General features: G+C 49.5%; 1 protein-coding gene across 9 annotated transcripts; it reads right to left on the bottom strand.

Annotated features, from left to right (window-relative positions):
- Positions 1-1,158: 1,158 nt before the first annotated feature.
- AMDHD2 (amidohydrolase domain containing 2) lies at positions 1,159-21,500 on the bottom strand. Of its 9 annotated transcripts, none has more exons than XR_005630243.1 (17): positions 21,031-21,500; positions 20,340-20,476; positions 19,518-19,657; positions 19,115-19,169; positions 18,504-18,716; positions 17,350-17,438; positions 16,235-16,379; positions 15,885-15,992; positions 15,122-15,190; positions 14,579-14,680; positions 11,365-11,452; positions 10,861-10,949; positions 8,753-9,069; positions 7,882-8,555; positions 6,324-6,414; positions 6,068-6,214; positions 1,159-5,943 (listed from the first exon to the last, which is right to left on the bottom strand). XR_005630243.1 is itself a non-coding variant. In XM_039732665.1 (11 exons), the coding sequence occupies exons 1-11, from the start codon at positions 21,111-21,113 to the stop codon at positions 14,091-14,093; spliced, it is 1,230 nt and encodes a 409-aa protein (XP_039588599.1). In that variant the 5' UTR covers positions 21,114-21,493; the 3' UTR covers positions 12,551-14,090. The 9 variants fall into 9 exon arrangements, 4 of the variants coding, with proteins under 4 accessions (XP_039588601.1, XP_039588600.1, XP_039588599.1 ...); XR_005630244.1 differs by having other exon boundaries at positions 6,324-6,411; XR_005630245.1 differs by lacking the exon at positions 6,324-6,414.
- Between the last annotated feature and the right edge of the window lie 478 nt (positions 21,501-21,978).

Here is a 21,978-nt window from a genome sequence, read left to right as displayed (position 1 = left end):
GTGTGTGAAAACTTCCTTTTTCTAAGCAAGTGAACATTCCCTGAAGCTAGCTAGCACTAGATTAAACTGTGTTAAAAGTGATCACTGCACCTTTTCTCCCCAGTCTGTATTCTGATAACATCTTTAACCATAGCAGAAAAATAAGCCAACGCCGTTACTTTGCAACATGATCCATTTCTAGAATGAAAAATCATTGCTATTTTTTTATCTGTAGCAGATCTAATAAATTAGCATCTTCTTCAGTAAATTAAATTGGCTGCTAAATAAATTTGAATTACTAAGTAAACTTGAATTACTCTTCCTGCCTATGTGCTTCGAAAAACACACACATTTTGTGTATCTGTCCCTCTGCTTTCAACTGGCTGTGCTAATTCCGTCAGATACTCAGGCAGCTCTGGAGGATTTAGGAAGTTACAACATCCCAGCTCACTGCAAAGGCTGTTCACATCTGTCTCTTGATTCTCGGGCAGGGCATCATTATTGACAGCAAGGTCTCCTCTGTGCTGAAGGCTTCATGCTGGCACTCCCACCCACACCCAGGAGGTGCTCCATGACACTGGAGCAATGGCACTAAGGGATCCATGTCTCAGGAATGAAGAATAGAAACAGCTGCTGTATGGGGAGGAAGTGGGAGAAACAGCTACTGGCATAAAGTGACACAGCCTCACGGAGCTGCCATGAAAACTGTCATCTCAAGGGCAAAATCTGATGTATTGCAATGAAGCTAATAATTAAAATATAGAGACCCACATTGCTTCAGACCCTAAAAAAGGGCTTTGGTCAAGGCAAAGAGAATTTTGCAGGTTCCCAATAGTGCCTTTCACGTTTACAGAGTACACTGCATGATCACTGTGCACAGAAGAAAAATTCCTGAAGTATTTCCTATTGCTCAGTGGCCTCTAGATAAATGTCTGCAGAGCTCCTGTACTGTACTGGGCCAGACCCTTAGCTGGGAAAACTGGCAAAACACTGCTGTGTGAGGGGAAAGTGGGAGATCTGTAACAGCTGAAGAGCTGCACAATAATTTCTTGAAGTAAGAAATTATGCCTGTTTCTGTGGGAGGGAGTAATTTACATAATAGCCACACACACATGCATAGATGCTAATGCCAACATTTACATATTTCACGTGTAACATATACCACACAAGTCACAGAACTCTCTCTGGAAGACTGTGTATTGTTGAATTAAGCAGTGCAAAAATAGGAATGCATTACCTTCAAAATAGCAAGACTTCCTCCCACCTCTTCCCCCTCCAAGTTCACGGACTATGCATTTCATCAGGATTCACTATATCAGCCAGGATTAACCACCTTAGCCAAGAACTCTACCTTGGGTTGAGTCTGACATTCATTTTAAGTCTCCTACCTGAACTTTTGTGTAGCCTGACAGATGCTGAGAACGTCCCACCTCCCTTCCTGAGTATTTCTTAGTTTCTGACACAACATCTGTGCTTCTGCAATGGAGGGACTTCTGATCATGGTGGCCATACCTTTTTCTGGCTTCTGTGCCAAAGAAGACATGGTTTAGCTTCTCCAGATACTTATCCAGCTCTTCTTGAGGTTACTCCAGTTGTTTACCAACATTACTGGGGGAAGAAGAGGGTGGCAGGGACAGTTTGCTTTTCCTCTCCTTCCTGGCTTCTTCCACATCTGGGTTTTGTTTCATTAGAACAAGCATGATGATAATGGGAGATAAGCAACCCAGACTGCTTCCCTTATGGTGGTGAGATACCAGGAGCTGGTCATGCCTGATGATGTACTTGGAATAAGCCAAATGGACCAAACCATGGATCAAATGCTAGTAGTCAGAACTCCCAGCTGCCAGCATGCACAGGAGGACTGGTGCCAGGAATCAAATGACTGGGGATGTCACTGCTGGATTTTCTAAAGTAGCATGTCTTACAAACATTCCACAGTTCTAAAGATGAAAACAGCAGAAACAGTAAGCAGCAGAAAAATTTTAAGCAGCAGAAAAATACAAGATCATCTGGCACAGTTCTGTATGGTCTTAAAATAGCAGCATCTCTCCTCTTTTTATGTTATGGAGCTGCAGGTTAATTGATCTTTAACTTTCCTTCTGTTAGAATGTTCCAGTTGATGTCTTTCCTGAAATGGTAAATTCTTCCTCTTCCTAATTCAAAGAAAAGTTAGGATTTCCCTCCCCAAATGAAGAGAATGTGTTATCCTTTAGGAGTGTTTGGATGCTAAGTCCACAGTCTCAGCATCTAGAAAACCAAAGTGAGACAAGGTAACATCAGTCACCTCAACCATAGGATCAGCAGGACCAATGTTGGCTTCTTTCTGGTCTTGAGAGAGGAAGTCCCTGCTGGGATTCTGAAAATAATTCCAGCTGAACTCTGTACGGATCCCTTGAAGATTCTTTGTGGGCGATTCCTTGGTGACTGTGGCCCCTGGTTACTCAGAGAAGGGCAGCCCAAAGAGAAGTAAATGCATTTCAACTGACTAAGCTCAGGAGAAGGGGTTGGACAAATGTCTGATGAATGTTCAGTGTCCAGGGTAACAGCCAAAATGACAACTGGGACAAGGGCCAGCCTGTGAGGGGGCTGGCAGGCCATCCCCTGAAGGCAGGGTCTCCATTTGAAGGCAGAGTCTGTCTGGAATGGGATTGCATTTCCTAACCTTTTCTCAGGGGATCTGTTTACAGAAGCCTAAAAGGAGCAGAGATCACACCCAGATTTCTGCTGCCTCTGTGTGTATTTTTGGCCTCACCCTGCCACAGAAATAACCCTAAAATTCTTCACTTTGTTCCCAAAAGTGAGACATATCCCCTGCTTTGCTACAGTGAATGGTCTGAGATAAGTTACAGTGTTCCTGTAACCCCCTGTTCTCTTTAGAAGATGATCCTCAGCTTCTAGGTCTCCAAGACTGATGCTGTGAAGCAGGTTTTGATCTAGAAGCACTGTGGTACTTCCCATCCCCTTTTGCCTTGTCTTTTATTCATTCCTGAGCTCACAGCTGTGCTGGATACTTCTGTAAGCAATTTGCTGCCTACAAGCCTGGGCCTGGCACTGCTGCTCTACATTTAGGGGGCAAATCAGCAAAGAGATACAGTATTCCCAGTCCAGTCACCCTGGTGGCACCAAACTCAAAAGCCAGGCACAAAGCTGAGGAGAGGATGCAGAAACAGGCAGGTCAGAATTGAGCTCAACTTTTTATCAAAACTGAGATACATTCCTTAAAGCAAGAACAGTGGGTCAGAGATGTCCAGGTAGATCAGAGTATCTCCCTTCCTCCTCGCTGCTATACATCATTAATGCCTTGGGGCATAGACCAAACCTCCAGCCATAGGTGTTACAGTTACTAGTAGAGCAAAACCCTGATCCCAACCCGACACTGCTGTAAGAAGAGACATCACTGAAACCCTAAATAGCACTGAAATCCTAAAGAAATGCTAAAAGGGGAAAACACAGCGTTTAAAAAACATTACTAAGACTGCACTGTGGCCCCTGTAAAAGGGGAAAAGGATGGGTGAAGGAGCCATGGCATTTCCTAACTTCTAATATCATTGCTTGCTTCTTTTCAAACAAATATAATACAGCAAAGCTTAAAGGTGAAGTACAGACTGCTGTAGTTTCAGACACCTCTTCAAGATACGATCACTAGTGAAGTGACTTGGGCACATCTGTCAAAAACTCAGGAGGCATCACCTTGACTACAAACACAGGGAGTAGACAGAAAAAGGCAAAATGCTTTGTCTAAGATTCCACGGCTGAGTCGCGGACCCGAGCCGACATGGCACGATGTATCACACTGATGAACATCTGCCTTCCCAAACACATATATTAAATCTTCCAGTAATGAAGGAACAGAAAAAGAAAAAGGAACTGGTTTTACAGGTCAGCATTATTTAGATCTCTGGAAAACCACAGGAATTGTTCTCATTTTAGAATGGAGTTTTCTCTGACCCTTTTGAAGATAAGTGCTGGATCAGGTTACACCAAACGTCCACCTCACTGGTATCTTTGATTTAATTGTGAATGCCTAATGAGCAGCATGAACATGATGCAATTATATAAGAATGCTCTCCAGAATACTTCTGCAGCTTTCTACAGCAAGGATTTTATAATGTTTTGGCAGCTCTAGCTTTACCTGAGACATGACAACGAAAAAAATAACTACCTCCTAGACATCTCCTGCATAACCAGCCAGGGAAGCAAACAGCTGTAGCTCCAAGGTCATGTAGACAATGCTCTTGAATCTCAGTAAACAGCGTGAAAACATGAAAAGCATGTCAAGGACACAGCTTTTGTATGCTGAATGTAAAATCCTGGAAATTAAAAAAAAATACTGTCTAAGATTGTTCTACACATTCAAAGTAACAGCTGTGCTCCTTGGCAAATAAAGTGTGCCAACCTCGATTTCCAGTTTTCATCTACTGACTTCCAAAAGACAAATTCATTTCTCCATGTTTCTCTTCATCATATATGTTACCTGTTTCTCCTCATCATATATGTTATCCAGGTTCAGTTTCTTATGCCCAGACAGGAATTCTTTAAAATATTCTTTTAAAATTTTTTAATTTAAAAGAAATTAAGAAGTATTGCAAATGCAACTGCCTGCCATCAGAGCTTAGTAATAAAATCAATTTTTTAGAGCAACAATCAGGTTTTTGTCTTTCACAGCCAATGTTTTTCACCATCTCTCAGCTGCTCTCAGCACTCCCACTATTTCCCACTTTTCACACAGGCCAACTGGACTATAAAAGGCAGGAAAGCACTGCTCCCTAGGGATACCTGATAGCATGTAGCCTTTCACAGCACTTCTCTTCCTTCAGTGTTTTTTTACCCTTGGTGGGAAAAACCTCCTGCATGAACTTAAGAGATGGCTTCAGTACTCAAGCAGTATTGACTGGAGACACACATTAAAAAAGCCAAAATTTAATACAAATCAAATGGAAGAGAGTCTTTGGGCTGTGACAGTTTATTTTACCACCACCCAAGGCTGGCATGCAGCTAATTTTCCTTCTGAGGCACTAGTGGTTGTAACTGAGCTACTTATGAAGTTAACTTTATTTAAGAGCTGATTGTACATATTTCCTAGCTGTCCAGAACCTGGCTTCAGCAACAAAATTTTTCCCTGTTTTCCTAGAAACAACTCTCTTTACATCTCTAGGCTGGATTAAATCATGATGTGCAGTTTTATTCTAGGTCTGCACCTGTCAGTGAAAGAGATGAATGAGCAAAAATGGGTCTCATTCACTTTTCTCCAAAGACCCTGAGCTCGTGCTCCTCCATGTCAGGGATGACACACTGCTGGTATCTGTTGGATGCCAGAAGCTGCATTCACACAGACTTGGGGAGTGGGAGCACCCAGCTATCCACTGCTCTGGATCTTGATTCCAAACCATTCCCTGCCATATGCATTGCCACCTCAGCTGCTAGAAAGGCTCTGCTCTATTTAAAAGCAATGGGAGAAAGGGAAAATCTCATGGTATAGAAGACAGATTCTATAGTTGATGTCAATTCTACAGGAAAGAAAGCAGATCCTTCCACACTGCTGACCTTTTCAAAGGCGCCTCTTTCCAGCGTGAGCACAGAGGAGCACACAATTATGTATGCTGAGTTTTGGGGTCATATGCATAACAGGCAGATCTGGTTTAAACTTCTAGATAAGGCACCCTGGAAGAAGATCCAGAGATTCATGCACGACATTTCCTACTGCACAGCACTTTTCCACCATTCTTCACTTTACAGGAGATCTGGCACACTTTTAGTCAAAGTCACTTTTCTAGAAGAAATTAAAGCGAAATTCTTGGGGAGTTGTGGAATTGAATAAGCCTGTGTTAAGTGTCCTGTGTGACTCTGAAGGGGATTCTGCTGAACCTTGGCTTTTCCTGCAAGCTCCCAAGCACTTGCGGATGAACTGACCATTCTTCTTGTGGATGCTTCCCTTCAACTCCACGATCCTGGCAGATTTTGCAGCTTAAAGAAGGGAGAAAAAAATAAGAGATGTTCAGTCATCTCATATAGTGAGGCCTCAGTCTGCAAAGCATAGGGCAGGATTGAACCCCTTTCTTCTCCTCCTCACCATGCAAAGTTCTCCTACCTGTTTCCATAAGCTTCAGCTCTCTGCACAGCTCCTCCTGCATCTTTTTCCTGTAGTCTCCAAACATGGCTCTCATGAGCTGACGCTTCTTCACCAGTGGAGCCTTCTCACTGCGCAGTGTCCTGATTGCCCTGAGAGCCTCCTCAGCTGCAGCAAAGGAGAAACAGCACACAGGTTAAGGCTCCCTGCAGCTCTGTCCCTGCATTCCTGCCACTGCTGGCCCCAGGAGAGAGCTCTTCTTTACTTCAATGCTCACCCTGCTTTGGAGTGGGTTTCTGTGTCTTCAAGCCGAGTTCCAGCTGGTTCACACACCAGTCCACCTCTTTCCACAGCTGCTCATCTGACTGCTATCAACATGAGGCACAGTGAGCAAGAGGAAGTAAATCACCCAAAAATTACAGCAGCAGTTGCTACACAGTATGAAAGGGAACTCCACAAAGTCAGAACTATTCCAAATATTATGTTCTGGTGACCACTTAATAGACTTCATGACATCTTCTCTCTAATGTTTTGCATCAGATAAACTAAAAGCACTGTGCAAATGTTTAGTTGCAACTCACTGTCTCTATTAGATGGATTTAATGTGGCTGCCATTCAGAAGGTGCTGTTTTCTGGAAACCTGTACAGCTTTCAAAGAAACTTACAGATGGGAGAAATAAACATTAACAACAAAAAACCCCTATCCTCAAACCTGCACAAAATCCAAAAAAGCAAACAATGGACCAAATCAGAAGCTGAGTCTTTCTTCTCAGCTCCTCTGTGCTTGCTCAACCAGAAATGCATGAGGGACGAGGAAGATGAAGCCCATGGAGATGAAGGAAGCCAAGTGCCATTGAGCAAAGCCAGCTGGCTAACTCAGCAGTGGGACAGGGAAACAGGGCTCCACCCTGGGACTGCAGCAATTCTTAACTGTTATGTACATGTAAATACAAATGCCCTCACATTGTCTCCTTTTACCTACAACAGTGTCCTTCTAAAGGACTGGAAGGGCTTTACCTGACCTTCAACTTTTTCTTTCTCTGGTGCTCAGCACTGTTTATTGGTAGGACTGCAGGTGAAGCAGACCTCTGGATGAAATGTTCCAGAGGCAGGTGAACACTCAGTGCAATTTCCTTGTAAAATATTAAGAAAAGGAAGGTTTTGTGCAATCTTGTGTTACAGTATGAATCAGCTGGCACTGTTTGTTAGTAAAACCTACACCAGCGCTGGAAAGTAAAATAAAATGAAGACCTAGACCTCAGCAGAACAGAAAACCTCAGGGTGTGCCTTAATGTTGTGTTTACACATAACTTGCAACTTCAGCTGATTTCTGGCCATGCCCTACAGAGGAACCTTCTCGGAAGCACCCCTAAGTTCTACCACAGGTCCTTGGCTACACCAGGGTGCAGTTCTGTGCCTTGGCTTTGCTCCTTGTACTACAAAAGTAATTCATCCTGCAACACACACATCAGAGCTACAGGGCCTGGCTCAGCACCCACAGGCACCAGTTTGGCACCAACTAAACAGTTACCTCCATTTCCTATTTTTATTTTCTTGAAAAAACAGCATCCAGCTTCCCAGGATTAGCTGTCACAAGCCTAAACATGAAATCTTTCAACACAAATCTGAAGGACCATTAACTTCCTTTGCTCTGGTCAGGTTCCTCAGCTGTGTAGCAGAGAAAGCAAACAGCTGCTGGAACATGTAAGCAGCACATGTGGGCTTTCAGTTTCCATCTCAGGGCAGTATGCTAGTTGTTCGTCTGTGCAAAGAGGTGAAGTGTCTCTTTAGCTCAAGGGTTTATAAATAATGGGATCCCATCAGCATTTAATTACCTGAGAGGTCTTCTCATCCTGATGGGAAGTATCTGTATTTTGAGAGCTGTTAGCTTCTGCCTTTGTCATCCTGCTGGTCTCAGTTTCTTCTGTTTTGTTTTTACTGACAGGTGTTTTTTGTTTCTTCTTTTTCTTCTTCTGGGCAGCTCCACCTCCTGTTGATTTTTCTCTCATTGCCTCATCTGAAGGGGCTGTCTCTGTTTGGGGGATCTTTGATGTGACATGGCTTCTATCCTCTTTGGGTGCATTCCCTGTCACCTCAGTCTTCTGCAAGGCTGCAGCCTCTGGCAGAGCTGCTGATTCAGCAGGCAGTGAAGCATCTGCTGTGTGCTCTGTATGTTGGCTCGCTGGAAGTAACTGAAGATGAGGACAGTCTTCATCTGGGATGGCAAAGTTGAAAGCAAACTTGGGTTCTTGTCCAGAGGCAGCAAAACTCAAGGCGCCATTCCAGTTCTCCTGCTTAGTGGCTCTGACATTGTTTTGTACCTGCTCAGCACCACTGTCACCAGGATCAGCTTCTGGGTCAGTCTTGGAAAGCGTAAAATCAAATCGGAAACTGCTGCCAGACGATGTGAACAACTCTGGCTTTACCTCAGGGGGTGGGTCAGATTGTTTCACACCATCTGCAGCCTGCCCCTTGCTTGGCTGTACTTCCACAACATCAGGGGTCATGCCTAGAAAAGGCAAAGAATATTTGTTTGAGAACACCAATACTGGTGTTCTCAGTGCACCAGTTTCCTACCATGGGGGTGTCACTGCAGCTCCCACTCTAAGGCACTGCCCAGAGAGGTGACTCAATTAATGCTGAAACCTAAGAAATCTATAGAAAAGAACAAATCTTACCATCCCCTGAGGGACAGCTCAAGCTCACCTTTCTCCATGCTCTTCTGACCCTCATCCATTTTGAGATGACAATCCCCAAACTCATTGCTCATCACTTGCTGTTTCTCTGCAAGAGGAGTCTCAGGGGAGTGCAGGACCTTGAAAATGTGTTGGGTCTCTTCTGCTCCACTCAGAAAACATCAGGAGAGACAAGAAGCAGTTTACAGTGGGCCTTAAAATCCACACTATGGGACGCTGATGACTGACTCTTCTCTTAATGTACTCTGTGTTCATACCACCATAACTACCATTCAATTGAAAAGAAACTCCAAGTGCTTCCAGAAGCTCAAATACTGTGAGATGTTCCTACAGAGGAGAAAAAAAATCATAACTGCTTATTATTTACAGTTGGACTCTTATGCTGCAGTAAGTGCACTGGTAATGGCACAGAAGCTACAGAGAGCTTAGCAATCTTTCCCTCAAGGTGAAGACAAATCCCAGAACGTAACTCAGTGTCTCTTCTCTGGAATACTTGAAAAAATCTAAATAGAGGGTATACCCTCAAAAGCAGGACTCTTGCTCTTGCCTACAAACCAGCCTGAACACAACAAGAATCCAAAACTTTTGTGTTAGAACAAATTCTCTAAAAAACAAAGTTGTTCTGTGACAATGGTCCCCAAGACCTCAATTTGGAAACCCTAAATATAGTCTTGTAGTGTTTGTTCCACTTATTTTAAACCACAGAACAACTTGAGAGTGGTACTGTGGAATGGGAACATCCCACCTCTCCCAGCTGCAGGGCACGACCATCCTCTCGGAAAAGAGCCTTTCCCTAACATCCAGCCTAATAATCACCCCCCAACACAGCTCCAGCTGTTCCCTGTGTTCTGTCCCTGGTCACAGAAAGCAGAGATGGGAGCTGTCCCTCTGCTGCCCCTCAGGAGGAGCTGCAGCCCCAGTGAGCTCTGTGCTCCATCTCTTCTCCTCCAGCTGAACAAACCAAGTGCCCTGAGCTGCTCCTCCTACAGCTTCCCCTTGAGACCCTTCCCCATCCTTGTATCCCTTCCCTTGGACACTCTCTAACAGCTATAGACCCTTCTGATATTGTGGTGCCCCAAAGTGCCCGCAGCACTGGAGCTGAGGCTGCCCCAGGGCAGGGCACAGTGGGACAATCCCTCCCCTGTCTCAGCCAGCAATGCTGGGCCTGATGCACCCCCAGCCGTGGTGGGACAGAAGTGAGATGTACCTTCACAGCATCTGGGTGTCAGGGTCCTGGCCACATGAACTCTTATTTCAAGGGGTTTGGCTAGCTGCAATCCAGGCCAGTTACACAACAAGAGGTAGAGAAAGCCCCCCCTCCCTCACCTGGGAGTTACTGTAAACTGAGTGCCTTATGCATACCGTGCAACAGCCAAACAACTCATTGATCCAGACCCTGAATTCCTGGCTAGATGCTGGATCTGCCTCCTCACCAGACTTCTCCAGCAAGTGGGACTCCAGGCAGAGCCTGGGTACTATCAGCAGCACTGCTCAGCTCTCCTGGGTCACATACTGTGCAAAAGGGTCCTTTTCTGGCCAGAGCACTGCTTCTGCTGCCTCTTTCCTGTGCTCAGCTCCTGCTTCCCCTCCAGCAGCTGCCTTCTCTCCTGCTGGGCACTGGGGTGCAGCACAGGACACATTTGTAACAAAATGGTCTGATCATAGAATAGCTTGGACAGAAACTTTAAAGCTGATCCCCTCCTGCCATGGGCAGAGACACCTTCCACTATCCCAGATTGCTCCAAACCTCGTACAGCCTAGCCTTGGACACTTCCAGGGACAGCCACAGCTTCTCTGGGTAAGCTGTGCTAGGGCTTCACCACTCTCATAGGGAAGAATTTCTTCCTAGTATCTGATCTAAGCATTATCTTTGGCAGTGGGAACCCATTCCTCCTTGTCCTGTCTCTCCCTCCCTTGTCCCAAGTCCCTCTCCAGCTCTCCTGGAGCCTCTTCAGGCACTGAAAAGGGCTCTGAGGTCTCCCCAGAGCCTTCTCCAGGACGAACAATCATAACCCTCTCCCACAAGCCTTAATTCTTCTTGGAGCCTGATGCTCAAGCACAAGGTGCAGGCACCTATCAGTCACTGCTCCATCCTCAGGTGGACCAGCAAACACTCACCTGAGCATCTTACATGGGGTTCACAATCCTCTTCCAATGTTAGGTACTGACCAGCAGCAGGACATGTGTCTGCAGCTCTACAAAGTGGACTAAGGAGATCAAACTATGACCTTACAGAATTTTATCTTTCATGTAATTTTGCCCTGGATCAAGCTTCTCAAAAATAAACCTACTGGTGTTTGAGGGCCAGACATGCTGGCACAGTATTTCCTTAAGACGAAAAACAAAGGCAGAGCTGTAGCAGAACCAAACAAGTCATTATATGGGAAAAAAAGAACATGACAAAGAATACAGAAACCAGGGAGAACAAACACTAAATGAATGAAAGATAAAACTGCTTCCAGAAACAGTCCTTTAAGCCCAATGCTGTCCTGTGTTTAGAACAAATCCCAAATAACACAAGAACAGGGAACATAAAGGAGAGAATAGAAAAATACCCACATCTGCTAAATCACACCCAAGGCCAGAATATTGGGGAGTGTGGGCTGGGAAAGAGGAACATACCTAGTTTGGGGTGTGGAGTGAGATGGAGATCTGCCTCCAGTTGTGAAATGCACCACTCCAGCTCCTCCTGGAACACACCTTGGGGAGCCTTGGACATCGTGTGGGGAAGGCAGAATGATTAGAACCACAAATCTCTCACCTTCAAAACTGAGTTTTCTGAGGCCTCCTCCCCTCTCACAGAAGATCAGACCTGTCTTTACATTGGAGGTGTGCTGTGTAACAGTTCATTTACACCATAAATCAACACAGCACAGGGACACGTCGTCCTGTGTGGAGGGCACCAACATGAGCCCTCTGCATTGCAACTCTTACTAGCAGGAAAATTACAGCTCTTACTAGCAGGAAACCCCGCCACTCCTGGCAAGTCAGGACTTCCCACAAATTTCTTTTTTCATCTTCTTCTCCACCTGTCCCTTTTTAAAAGGCCCAAATGGGAAGACTTCTCATTTTCCTGAATTTTAGGCAATAGCAAAATGTCTCTACAGCAGGAAATTTCCCTTTAGCACAGCTCTGGTAACAACAGAAGTTATCTTTAGCCTAAACACAAGCCCCATGTGCTGCCTCTTGATAAGCGGTGGGCGTTAAGGTTTGCAGCCCGCCTGGGGACAAGGCACACTAAAACACTGGGAACGAAGAATGTTCAGGATAAGGAGATGAGCAGGGAAAGCCTTTAAGGAGCACCTGCGGGCGCTGTCCCCGGGCCCAGTGCGGTGGGAGCCTTACCTGCTCCGCGCCGCGCTCCCCGCGCCGCCGCCGGAAGACGCGGCCCCCGCGCACCGCCCACCTCCGGTCACGGGCCGCGTGTGGGCCCCGGGAGCAGCCCCGCCCGGGCCGGCACCGCTCTGGGCCTCTTGGAGCCCCCGGACCCTCCGCGGGGCCTCCCCCGCCGGCCGCGGGCTCAGGGCGGTGGGGGCCGGGCCGGTGTAAGCCGCCCGCAGCGCTCCCGCCGGGCCGCAGTGCCCAGCGCCCGGCTGGGCCGTGCGTTTGTGACCCCCGCGCCTCCCTCCGCTCCCCTGAGCCCCGCACTGTGCTGGGCACACGTGTGCCCACGGAGCCGTGCCACCTTCCCTGGGCCAAATCCCCGCAGGAGCGCCCACACCAGCCCTGGCCCCTCACATGCCAGCCTGACAGAGACCATGCCAGAAAGCACCAGCGCAGGCAAAAAAGGTTAATACACACCTACTGGTACTGTCTAATCCCATTTCTATTTTAGATTTCCTTTTGATTATTTAATTTTGTAAATAAAAAGTTAGACACCCTGTTTCATAGGCATTTTTCCCTATTGGATTGTTTCCAACAACAGCCGGAAGATCCCTGTGAGGTCAGTACTGCAGCAGCACAGCGTGTCACTGCACAGGATCTGGCGTTTCACACCATGGAGGTTGTAATTTCTCTTGACATTGGCAGTTGATGTTAGAAATCTTCCAAGGCTGACAGAATGGGCTCTAAAGTGCTGGGGAAGCACTTCCAAATGTTGCTGCTAGAGATTATAAAATGGTACTGGAAAAATCAGTACACTTCTGTCTGCCTTAAAATCTCCACCCTCGCTGAGACTTAGCCATTGTCTGAGCCCTCTCCTCATTACAAAAACCATCTCAGTGGTTTGAGGCTTATCCAAGATTGTTTTGCGACTTTATCTTGAGGCTTGTTCTGAGTGGTTGAGTAGGGTCGAAATCAGCCTCAGCCCTCGTATACAAGTGTCCCAGCGTCAGGAAAAAATGCGACAGTCAAGTATTGGAGAAGATAATGAGCTATCATATCTATCTTGAAAGGCCAGAATCCCACCGCAGTTTTCCTCTCCCTTGGTGCCTGAGCTGGACTAAGGGCTTGTGAGCCTGTCACCACCAATCTGGATGCATCCCCTACAGCAAAGCTTCCCATCCATAGCCTCAGGAATGCACAAACCCATCAGGCGATGCAAAGACTCTTCTTGGTATGGCTGGCACAGAGCCTGCAGAACCCATCCACACAGTGCAAGGAGTGAAAGGAACATTGTTTTATGTGGTAGGATGCTGTCCATATCTCCAGCTCTGTGGACTCAATGCCCATGCAGGGAAAAGGCACAAAGGACCAGCAATGCCTTGGTTTTCCTGGGTTTGATCTCTGCCCTGAGGATTCAGGCCCACAAGGGCACCGAGTAAGCAAGCTGTGGCAGCCTTGCTCTGAGGACATGATAGAAGGGCTGTCAGGAGATCCAAATATGATCCTCAGCTTCTGCTTACACAACAGAAACCTTGTTATGGGAAGAGCTGCAAGCTGAGCTGGTGGAAGCTGATGTCTAACAAGTCATGGCTGCCTGGGAGTGAAGCAAACAGCTGGCAGAAGAATTGGAATGGCTTGAGCCTGCCTCAGGTACAGAGTAGGTTAGTGTGTGCTGTATAAACTGTGCAAAGGCTGGGAGAACTCCTCACTGCTGTCAGATGGTGACAGAAGCACCTGTTGGGGGGCAGGTCAGCTGTGCAGTCCTGTAGGTCACTCCAGGACTGGCATTCCTTGCCAGCACAGAGCTGCCTTCTTTCCCCATATCACCAACTGAGCACCAACAAATTCGTGGCAGGCATGGCTGTAACTGGAAGCTGGAAAATGCAGCTCTTTGGTATGATGCTCCATCGAGGGAGTTCCAGGAAGGAATTGGAGAAAAAAACCAAAAGAGAGAAGTGGGGTGGTTGCCAGAGCTGCTAACCACAGTGTCAGTGAGCCTTGGAGGGCACTGGGACAGCCCAGTGTCACATGCCTGACACATCCTGTCGCCAGACTTCCTCACCGGCAATGTACGTGGCTTGCACATACAGGCTGTCATTCAGCAGTAGAAAATCTGTGTTGGACAAGAGAGAAAGAAAGCAGCTGTCAGAATGGAGCTGCTGGAGTTAGCTGGGGGGAGCTGAGGTCATTGGGGAAGGGCTTCTCCCCACCCCAGGACGGCACTGCAGTGCAATCCTGGAAATGGCAGCTCTGCTTTCTGCTCAGCTGAAATGTAGGGGGCACTACAAAGGGTTTCCCAAACACCACCAGCATCCAAGGAAAAAAACACTGGAGCAAAAGCCCAGAGCATATCTCAGGTGGAGCAAGTCTTCCTGCAGCTTCCACGAAAGCAGGGGATGAGCATATGCTTACAAAGCAGCCCCTGCTTTGCTCCAGCACTTGTGAGCTCTGACACCATCATCTCCAGTACGTGCTGTGCCCACACCAGTACATGCTGTGCCCACACCAGTACCTGCATCAGAGTCATAATTCAGTGTCCCCTTTTTATGTTCAATCCCCAGGAGCTGAGCGGGATGCAGAGACGCCGCCTCCAACGCGGTCTCTACCGAGCACCCTTGGACAGAGAATTGGGGAGATGTTAGGGCAGCCAGAGCCCCACTGCCAGAGCAGCCCAAATCCCCCTGGACAAGGCAACACCCAACCAGGCTGTTGATGGACCCAAGCTGGAACACCCTCAGCACAGCCAGCTGGAGCTGGGGAGGGAAATATTCCTACAGGAGAGAGCAGGCGTAGGAAAACTGAATACCTGAGGTATGGAGAAGAGAAAAACATTCAGTTTTGTGAGGAAGAAGCAGGAGAGTTCATCTCTTATTAGTTCTACGGGTTAAAATTAAACTTCCTCCTAAAAGGGGCTCATCTGAAGGCACTGATCCCAGCCCTCACCATGTCTCAGGTGAGAGGGAACGTTTCTGGTGGAATGGACACATCTGGCAAAAGCAAGACCTCCTCCTGTGTCAACATAGGGAGCAGCAGCTTGTGGACAAGGCTCTCTTACCTGTGGCTTCTTGGAAGTGTCGAACACAAGTGTCCATGGTTGCCACGCTGCCACTCAGGGTCTTTGTGCCTGGGAGAGAAATAGGATGGCACTGAGCAGCACCCATAGCTCACAGCAAGAAGGAGAGCACTAGGGAAGCATAATGGGACCAGAAGTGCAGAAGTCCTGTGTGGCAGGAGGAGCAAGCTGAAGGGCCTGCAGCCAATTCCTGCTGGAGCACAGGAAGAGGTACGTGGGTGTTATTCCCAGCTCTACTATCAGACCAACTGGACTGGGTGAAACCAGCTCACAACACAGGCATCTGCTGCCAGAGGAAGGGAATGAAGAAAGGAATGCTTCTTTACGGAAATATCTTCCCAGTCTTCATCTGCTTGGGAATTTGAAACGTAGGGAATTTAGCTAGCAGGAGGTGCTAGTGTTAAAATGAAGAAAAGGGACAATAAATATATTTAAGATTTCTCTGTCCTTACTGACGCCCTGAACCTCTAGCACCCTTAACACTGGGCCATGAAGCTTTCAACGATGTTGCAGACAGCTATAACTGGACAGATTCTTCCACGAGGGTGGCACATTTCTCTTCTTTACCAGGAGTTTCATTATCCCCAAGGCCAAGTCACTGCAGATCCACCAGGCATCAAAACCCAAGAGGATGGCACAAACGCTGCGACACACCAACAGGGACAGCAAGGTGTGCTCAGCTCCTCAGGAACGTTGCCAGCGGCAGCACTGTCCCGAGCTCTTCAGCAAGAGGGACAGCACTTACCTGCGATGTAGGTGTTCAGCCCATCGATCTCCACCACCTGCTGACCCAGTGTGTGCCGACCCGGTGCCAGCCCCATGCCAGCGATTGCATCTGTCACCAGCACCAGCCCTGCGGAACACAAGGAAAGGGGCTTGTCAACACTGCTGCTGATTTTGCTGCAGCTCCAAGCACTGTGCCCTGTTGACCCTCCCAGAGGAACCACGCGTCTCCAGCCACATTGCACCAAAGCAAGAGGACTGAGGGATCACATGTGGCTGTGACCTTCCAGACAGCAAGGGCAGCACAAATTCTTCTGGGAGATGGTACAGCTCGGAGTGGCTGGTAACACTGTGGGGACTGCCATGGCTCACCTTTGGGGTGGGCTCGGTGGGCAATGCGCAGGGCAGCGGGGTTGGTGTGGATGCCATCAGAAATCATGCCATAGAAGACCCTCCGCCCAGCCGGAATCTTGTCACTTGTCAGCAGCCCCACAATGCCAGGGTCACGGTGGTGGAACTGCTCGAGGGGAGAGAGGGGACAAGCTGTGGAGGACCAGGACACACTGGCTGAGACTTCACTTCAGGGGATGCAGCTGCCAACTCTATCACACAATGCCTGGCAGCTTTACCAGGCAAACCTGGGCATTGCCTTGAATCACAGAATCACAGGATGGTTTGAGTTGGAAGGGACCATAAAGCTTATCTTGTTCCAACCCCTGCTATGGGCAGCGTCACTTTCCACTATTCTGGGGTGCTCCAAGCCCCATCCAACCTGACCTTAAATGCTTCCAGGGATGGGACAGCTGCAGCTCCTCTGGGCAACCCGTGGTAGGGTCTCAGTACCCTCACAGGGAAGAATTTCTTCCCAGTATTCCATCCAAGTCTGCCCTGTGGCAGAGAGGAAACATTCTTCCTTGTCCTGCACTTCAGACCTTTGTCCAAAGTCTCTTTCCAGCTCTCCTGCAGCCCCCCTTTAGGCCCTGGCAGGGGCTCTGAGGTCTCTGGAGCCATCTATTTTCCAGGTGAACACCCCCAGCTCTCCCAGCTGGCTCCAGAGCAGAAGGGCTCCAGCTCTTGGAGCATCTCTGTGGCCTCCTCTACGCTCTCTCCAGCAGCTCCACATGCTTCTGATGTTGGTCCCAGGGCTGAAGGCAGCTCTGCAGGTGGAGTCTCACCTGAGTGGGGCAGAATCCCCCCCTTCCCTGCTGCTCACACACAGGAGGGCGTCTGGGTGCACAGAGCAAGGGCATGTCCACCTCTCACCCACCAACACTTCCTAGTCCTTCTCAGTGATGAACCTCAAGAGTCTGCTACAGCCTTGACTCTCTTTCAGATCCAGCAGTAGGAATGTGAAGCCAGAGGTTCAATGCCAAAACCTCATTGCAAAGCATGTACAAAACCAGCTGGGGAGAACACAGACCCATGGGGAGCAGGAGAAAAAGCCCAAAAGCAGCCCTGGAGCAGGGCAGGTGCCTCTGGGGACTCACCGGCAGCATGGCATTGAAGAGGTGAGTGATGAAGGTTGCTCCATGCTGCACAGCCTCCTCGGCCTGGGACAGATTAGCCACTGAGTGACCTGGGAACACAGACCAACACCTGATTCCTCTGCCCATCTTTCCACTGATTTCCCTACAGGACCAAAGACACTGCATCACTGCACTATGCTCTAATGGCCACTCCGGCCTGAGATCTCAGGTGCAGCCTCGACACAGATGTGTCTGGCCATGACCTGGGGGGACTCTGGGGGTGGGTGCTTCACCTGAACTCCTTCAGTATTCACATCACAGCTGTCACAAGGCTCCATCTGTCACAGAGGGCTCACAGCTCCAGCTGTCACAGAGGGCTCCATCATGCTGCCTTGCTCACAGCATGTTGTCTTCAGGCTGAGTTTGAGGTCCAATGATATGCCTTTCTGCTGGCCTCACATACTTAAATGTTTTGTAGAGAATTATCAGAGGACACCCTCACAACAGTGGGAACTCTTCCAGGAAAACATATGGGAATCAAACTATCCAGAAAGAAATTTCTGTTTCCCCAACAGGACAGCAGCTCTGTAGGCTAACCTTGCCTTTCTGGAGTTGTTTATGTGGCTTTAGGATAAGAGATAGTCTGCTGTATGAATGCCCTTCTCACTTGAGGTTTAATTTCACCCTGAATAACTCCCTCCTTAAAAAAAACCCACCAAACTTCTTCAATGATCTGAGACAAAAAAGAGTTTGTGAAGCAAAGGAAAAGAAAAACGCAGCCAGTTTTAAGTCAGAAGTCAGATGTTGGAGGGAGAGGTTCCTACAGTACCTCTGGTTGAAAAACAGAGTTATCAAACTAAAAGTAACCTTTGGAAAATGATTTCACCTGTCACATAAGGCCTAAAGCAGTGGAACTTCAGAGTTTGAACCCTTCCACATCATCAAACCTCCAACTAAGACTGCTGTTCTTCCCTGTGTTAGAACAGCACCTTGTGTTTACTGCAGGGGCTCCTAAGTCGATACAAACTTTGGCCCCTGCCATGACAGAGTGACAGCATCAAGCAACGCCCCCATTTGTGACAGGTCTGTCATCTTCATCCAGAATCCCACCCGGTCCAGTTGCATTCATGAGACACTATTAGACATGCCCCAGCCCTGAGTGCCCCAGCCCTCACCCAGGGAGACGCAGATGCCCCGCTTGGTGAGCTCCCGGATCACCTCACTGCTCCTCCTCATTTCAGGGGCCAGGGTCACTATCTGGACACAGTCCAGGGAGCCATAGGTAGCAAGCAGGTCCTGGAAAGCACCTGCCTCAAAGGTGCGGAGGCAGTGCTCCGGGTGGGCACCCTTCTTCTCTTTGCTGATGAACGGCCCTTCCAGGTGGGCTCCTGTCCAAACAGGAACAAAGAACCATGACTCTTCCTCCCCCTGCCAAGGACCAAGAAACCTGCTGCTCCTGTCATACTCTTGCCATTTTTCTGCAGCAAAACATGTCCCAGGCAACTGTCAGCTCAGCACAGTGAAGATGCAGTTCTGGCCACTGGCCAGTCCAAGCCCACCCCACTGCCATTGCTCCAGGGGCTCCAAAGGGGCTCAAGCAGTGTGTGTACAGAGACAGAAAACAAGGTAAAAGCCAGGCACAGACTAAGGGAAAAGGTGCCCACATGTGCATCCCTCCCACTGAGAGTTCCAGCCCCTATTTGTGCTCTGTAACTTCTTTCACCTCAACTGTGAACAAGATAATTGCCAACCTAGGTTAGCACCACAGAGGGACAAATCCACTTACCCAGAATTCCTGCTCCATGGGCTCCACCATTTCTTACACTGATCTGAGGGAGAATCTAGAGAAAGGGGTTTGTCAGACATGGCAACACAGACACAGCCCCCCAAGCCTGCCAAGTCAGACCCAAATGTCAGGTCTGCAGGGAGATTTGTAGCTGGACCACTTGGGACCATCACAGCCCACAAAGGAAAAGCTGTCTCCAAGCCTTGGTGTGCAGACCTCACTTGGGAGACATGGCTGTCTCAGCATTCTAAAGGCTGAGGGCAAGAAACCCAGGGTAGAGTCCAGCTCCTCATACCCATGGCTTTTCTGCCCTGGCAGCTATCCCAGTCTTGGCCCACCCACCTCCTGATACCAACCTCAGTCCCTGATCATCCTGCGCATGGGAGAGGAGAAGGCCCCTTACCTGGTGGTACACAGATGGAGGAGAGGTCACCAGGGTAGGACAGAAAGAGGTCACTCCATGGGAGAGGATCTTCTGACTGACCAGGTCAATACCTGATTTGAAGTCATCCGTAGCCAGAGAGAAGTCCACCCCGAAGCCTCCTACACCACAAACAAAATGGGGTGAACCTGCTGCTTCCCCAGTGGGTGTGCTCCACCCAGAAACACTGAAGAAAGACTTAATGTGACTGGAGGGAGATGTTCCATTTGTAGGGCACTGACACAGAGGGCTCCATCAGCACTTCTGTCCTACATTCCAAGGTTCCACAAGTACAAATCTCACCATCACCGCCCTCATGAAGTGCTCTTCCCTGCAGCACCCCGGTGTTTTGCAAGCACAACCTTTTTATTTTGATGCAGGGTAAAATGTGACAATTCCCAGCTGAAAAGGGAACTGACTTCCAACTTTACCTACCATAGAATAAGCCCCTCTTTCCTTCTGAAGAGAGCTGTTGCAGTTATTTGTTATTGTTCCTATGGGAAGTCTTGCCCTCTCCACCCACATCCTGGAAAGGGTAGGGCAGGCATCTTGCCAGTGCAGGGGCAGGATAAAATATAGATAAAAATGAGTTCAGAGGAAACCCTCACCTGGCCAAAGGAGATCACTTACACAATATCAACAACCACAGGCAAAATTGCTCTTTGTCATTGGATGGGTGACTCACACCTCCCTTGAGCAGCTGAAATGTGGCCATGGACAGGACACCCAACTGTGGGGCTGGGGGTCAAGGACTGACAAACCCGGGATGTCCCCAGTCCATGAGTGCATGTAGCTTCACTGTACCATTGATCTGGACATCAATGAATCCTGGGGCAATGATGCTGTCCTTGCAGTCCAGCTGGACATCAGCGGAGCCCTTTTCGTCAAAGAAGAGTTTCTCTGGGTTGAGGATCTTCCCCTCTCGCACCCACAGGTCCTCCCTGGAGGGACAGTCACAACAGCAAGCTCTGGTGCCATCTGCAGCACACGGAGCAGGTGGCCATGCCCCAGTGACAGTGATCCTGAGCAAAGTGGATCCCACCGGCACCTCCAGCCACAGGCTCTGCAATGTCTGCCAGAGCACAGCTGCTCTTTAAGCTGAGGCACAGCGAGCAGCCCTCTCTACCTGGCTCCGGCTCTACAAAACTCACAGGAATGGGATTTTCATGGGCTGCTCCTCAAAGGTGATTGTAGTGATGATGGCCAAAGCACCAGGGGGTTGGCAGAAGAGGCAAAACAACAGGGACCGTACACCACACCCGCCCCATCTCCCTCCAGAATCTGGCAGAGGGGACATGGGATGGTAGAGCACGGCAGGGTGAGGGCAATAGCCGGTGCACAGGGGGAACTGGCGGCCGTCTTTCGGCACTGCAGGTGTCAGGCCAGGTCGGCAGCCTGTCCGGGAGCCCCGCAGCCCTGGCACCCAGACACACGATACCCCCAGACAGCCCTGGTGCCCGCAGGCACCGTGGTAGCGCCGGTTCCGCCGCCTCACCTCTGGAGCTGGTGGTCCCTCAGGATGCGGCAGTTGGTGAACTGGACGATGGGCGCGTCCGAGACGGATTTGTTGGACGGCATGGCGGGGCAGCGGGAGGCGGCGGAAAGCCCGAATGCCCCGGTGGCCGGCGCAAGGGGAAGGGACCGGGCGTGGCGAAGCAAGGCCAGGCCGTGGCTCCGGTGCGAGCGGCCGCTGCGGGACTGGACAGCCGGCGAGGGGCGGAGGCACCGGAGCACCGCCTCCGGGGCAGGCGGAGGGTGAGTTCCTTCCCCTGCCGGGTGCTCTGAGCCGACGCTGTGAGGAACGAGCCCCTCGAGGCCGGGCCCCGCCGCGGTGCCCGCTGAGCGCCGGGCCCGGGGCGCTGTCCCCGCCGCGGGGCGCCGCGCCCCTCAGCACCGCCCGCGCCTGGTCACGTGAGCGCGCTCGGCACGTGCCGGGACTCCCCGCCCGCCCCGCGGCACGTGACCCGCCCCGCGGCACGTGACCCGCCCCGGAGAGCCGCCATCACGGGAAGGGCGCTGCCATCTTGAGAAGGTCGACGGCGGAAACCCTCCTCGTGAGACCCCATCCTGAACCCCCACAACGAAATCCCATTGTGAGATTCCATCCTGAACCCCCATAATGAAATCCCATTGTGAGACCCCATCCTGAACCCCCACAACGAAATCCCATTGTGAGATTCCATCCTGAACCCCCATAATGAAATCCCATTGTGAGAGTCCATCCTGAACCCCCATAACGAAATCCCATTGTGAGAGTCCATCCTGAACCCCCACAACGAAATCCCATTGTGAGAGTCCATCCTGAACCCTCCCCTGAGACCCCATGATGAGACCCCATTGTGAAACCCCCCATCCTAAACCCCCCTCGTGAGATGCCATCCTGAACACCCATGATGAGATCCCATCATGAGACCCCCCTGTGAAGCCATGCTGACACCCCACC

This window comes from Passer montanus, unplaced genomic scaffold (genome assembly GCF_014805655.1).
Source record: "Passer montanus isolate IOZ18808 unplaced genomic scaffold, ASM1480565v1 scaffold8, whole genome shotgun sequence".
Taxonomy (NCBI): Eukaryota; Metazoa; Chordata; class Aves; order Passeriformes; family Passeridae; genus Passer; species Passer montanus.
This window is presented reverse-complemented; position numbering and strand designations above follow the sequence as displayed.

Coding starts and splice junctions, on each gene's coding strand:
- AMDHD2 (XM_039732665.1), bottom strand. CDS start 21,113: ATGCCGTCCAACAAATCCGTCTCGGACGCGCCCATCGTCCAGTTCACC. Junction 16,380..17,349: donor TCTTCAATGCCATGCTGCCG/GTGAGTCCCCAG, acceptor CCCCTCGAGCAG/TTCCACCACCGTGACCCTGG. Junction 15,993..16,234: donor CCACCGAGCCCACCCCAAAG/GTGAGCCATGGC, acceptor TGTGTTCCGCAG/GGCTGGTGCTGGTGACAGAT.